This window comes from Cibotium barometz, chromosome 43, assembly GCF_041138505.1.
Source record: "Cibotium barometz isolate CiBa-2024 chromosome 43, ASM4113850v1, whole genome shotgun sequence".
Taxonomy (NCBI): Eukaryota; Viridiplantae; Streptophyta; class Polypodiopsida; order Cyatheales; family Cibotiaceae; genus Cibotium; species Cibotium barometz.
This window is the reverse complement of record NC_141088.1, coordinates 36,368,486-36,370,886: the sequence shown is the minus strand read 5'-3', so window position 1 is coordinate 36,370,886 and position 2,401 is coordinate 36,368,486. Positions and strand designations below refer to the sequence as shown.

General features: G+C 44.2%; 1 protein-coding gene across 1 annotated transcript; it reads left to right on the top strand.

The window, feature by feature from the left end:
* Positions 1 to 278: 278 nt before the first annotated feature.
* Positions 279 to 1,881, top strand: LOC147613876 (uncharacterized). Its single transcript, XM_086781862.1, has 4 exons — positions 279 to 750; positions 931 to 1,170; positions 1,369 to 1,458; positions 1,604 to 1,881. The coding sequence occupies exons 1-4, from the start codon at positions 388 to 390 to the stop codon at positions 1,616 to 1,618; spliced, it is 708 nt and encodes a 235-aa protein (XP_086637988.1). The 5' UTR covers positions 279 to 387; the 3' UTR covers positions 1,619 to 1,881.
* Positions 1,882 to 2,401: the final 520 nt, after the last annotated feature.

Here is a 2,401-nt window from a genome sequence, read left to right as displayed (position 1 = left end):
TCCCACAGCTGAGACAGTTAAGATATTTCCAGAAGTGCCACACGTCAACCTCCTATGTTTTCAACCTCCTAAAGTTTTCAACCTTTGCCATGTATCCCATTATTTATTCACATTAAGGTTCTTTCTCTCTTTAATTAATTAATACAAAAAAAACAATTTTGGTGCCATATTACCAACGATACTAGTAGTGACATCAAAAGGACTGAATATCCAAAGGAAGTATATGCTATGGGTGAGTCCCTCTATATTAATAATCAATGGAGAGAGAGGTGGGGTTCTGGGGATAACGCCTTTACTCTCCACCCCTGGCTATTGTCTCTTTCTTTCCTCTGCATAGAATAGATACGGTGAGAGAAGACTGATCAGAGCGGACTGAAAGAAAAAGCTATGGAGAGGTGTGTCATGATGAAGCGATTCCATGTATCTGTGGCCATGGCCGGCCTTTCTCTTGCAAGGGCGCAGCGCAGGGGTAGGTGCAGGCCATCATCATGCACACGGGCATGTTCACCATCACCATCATCATCATGTTGGATGGTGAGCATGTCCATGATGTTAAGGGAGGATGGGCTTCAATGGCAGCCTTCGCTTAGGTTTGATTCGGATGACTTGATGGCAGAAGCTCCTTACCTTCGCAGAAACTGCCAAGATTTGGACTGGAAAACGCAGGCTGGCGATCTCAGAGCTCTTGCAAAGCTCTCTCTCCACAACACCAGCACCACCAGCACCCAGGCCCTAGCTTCAAAGCCAGAGGTATTACCCCCCCCCCCCCCCCCCCCCGCCTTACCTTATCTTAATGCATAATTAGCCATTAATTCTCTCTAATTTGAGCTTTTTAAAGTGGTTTGACTTCTCTATCATGTATTTTCTTTGTTTATTTACATCCATCCGTGCAATTTAGCCTACCCTAGCGCTCTTTTGATTTCTCTGTAGCCCAAAGATGATATGGAGAGAAGAGACAATGGCAACGGAGACATATGGTTTGCAGCTGGCCTCGCCCTTGCTGCCGCCCTCTTCCAGTACGGTCTTCACTTCAATGCCTTCGCTGCCGAGGAGTCTTTCCAGAAAGCTGAAGCAGCTGAGGCTGCCTCAAGAGCCCCTGCATGGCTTACCCCAGCCCTCCTTGCCTTCCCAGTCGTGTCTTATGCCTTCTTTAGTGTGTATAGAGCCCAGGTATGCAGTGATACTCATCTCTTTTTGCTCTTTAAAAGATGGATTTTACAATGAAATATCAAGGGCGATGCAATTGATGTGAAATAAGCCTCTGGCATGATCTCTTATCCCTTTGTTAAGCCCTGTTCATTGCTTCATCACATGATAATTTGATAATTATGTGATCCAGTCTTCTAAATCAGAATGTATACCTGGCAGGTAAACCCATATGCCAAAGTGACAGATTGGATGTTTGGTGTAGCGGCGATGGTGATCATTGCTAACCTTGCCTTGATTACCACAATCGGGGTAAGAAATTTGCAATCATGTTTGTCGAAAAGCAACTTTTTCATTGCAAAAGTTTATATTGTGGTCAGTTAAGCAAGCACAGATTTGAAAGCTTCTTACTAACTAAGCAAGTGATGGCGGATGAATCATTAAAATGCATGTGCAGGTGCGGTTGTATTGATTACAAACAAAGCCTTGCTTTATGCAACTCTTGTCGTCATGGGACTGCTGTGATCAAAAGGAGGGCACACGTCTCGACAGGTGTTGGTCGTTAGCTTTAAGTTACTTGTAAAGCCTTTGATGCCCATGTATATGACTTTCATTGCTCTCACTCTCGAGCATACAGGGGGTGTGATTTTCAAGACTTTGATGTATGATAGTGCTTGTTGTAACTTGCTTTCTTATGGATATCTTGTAACATGTAGGATAATCTTGGATGGTTCAGCTGGGCCGAAGATACAATCTCCCTTGCATGTTTGAGGGCTGCTTAGAAGGGTGTTGTCCATGTTTTTGTGAAGTGCAAGCATTTGCATAGGGTCATTTCATTTGCGGAAGGGTTTTTGTTTAAGCTCTCTACAAAGTTTTGTAGCCCAGCATTAATGCACCTGTAGCTTATATTGGCTGCACAAGGTTTGGTTTGTGCACTGTCCGGTCTCCTTCCCTGTTGGACGGTGTTACCTGGCTGTCTAGGTGGGATTGTCTGGTATGATTTGCTGACACCTATAACAGCAGGATTTCAACCAGGGCAATTGTTGTCTGAATTGGATGTACTTGAGCCTAGCTTTGAAAGAACATTGGAGAGGTAACAATAGTATTACCCTTATGGAGTGAGTGTCAGGGTTTAGTCGAGGAGTAGGGCATTTGTGAGCCCTATTGATAAGTGAGAAATGTGAGCATAGGGATCAAAACAACAAAAAGGAGGATAGCATAGAGCAAGTCTGGGAGAGGAAACTGCAGAAGATTG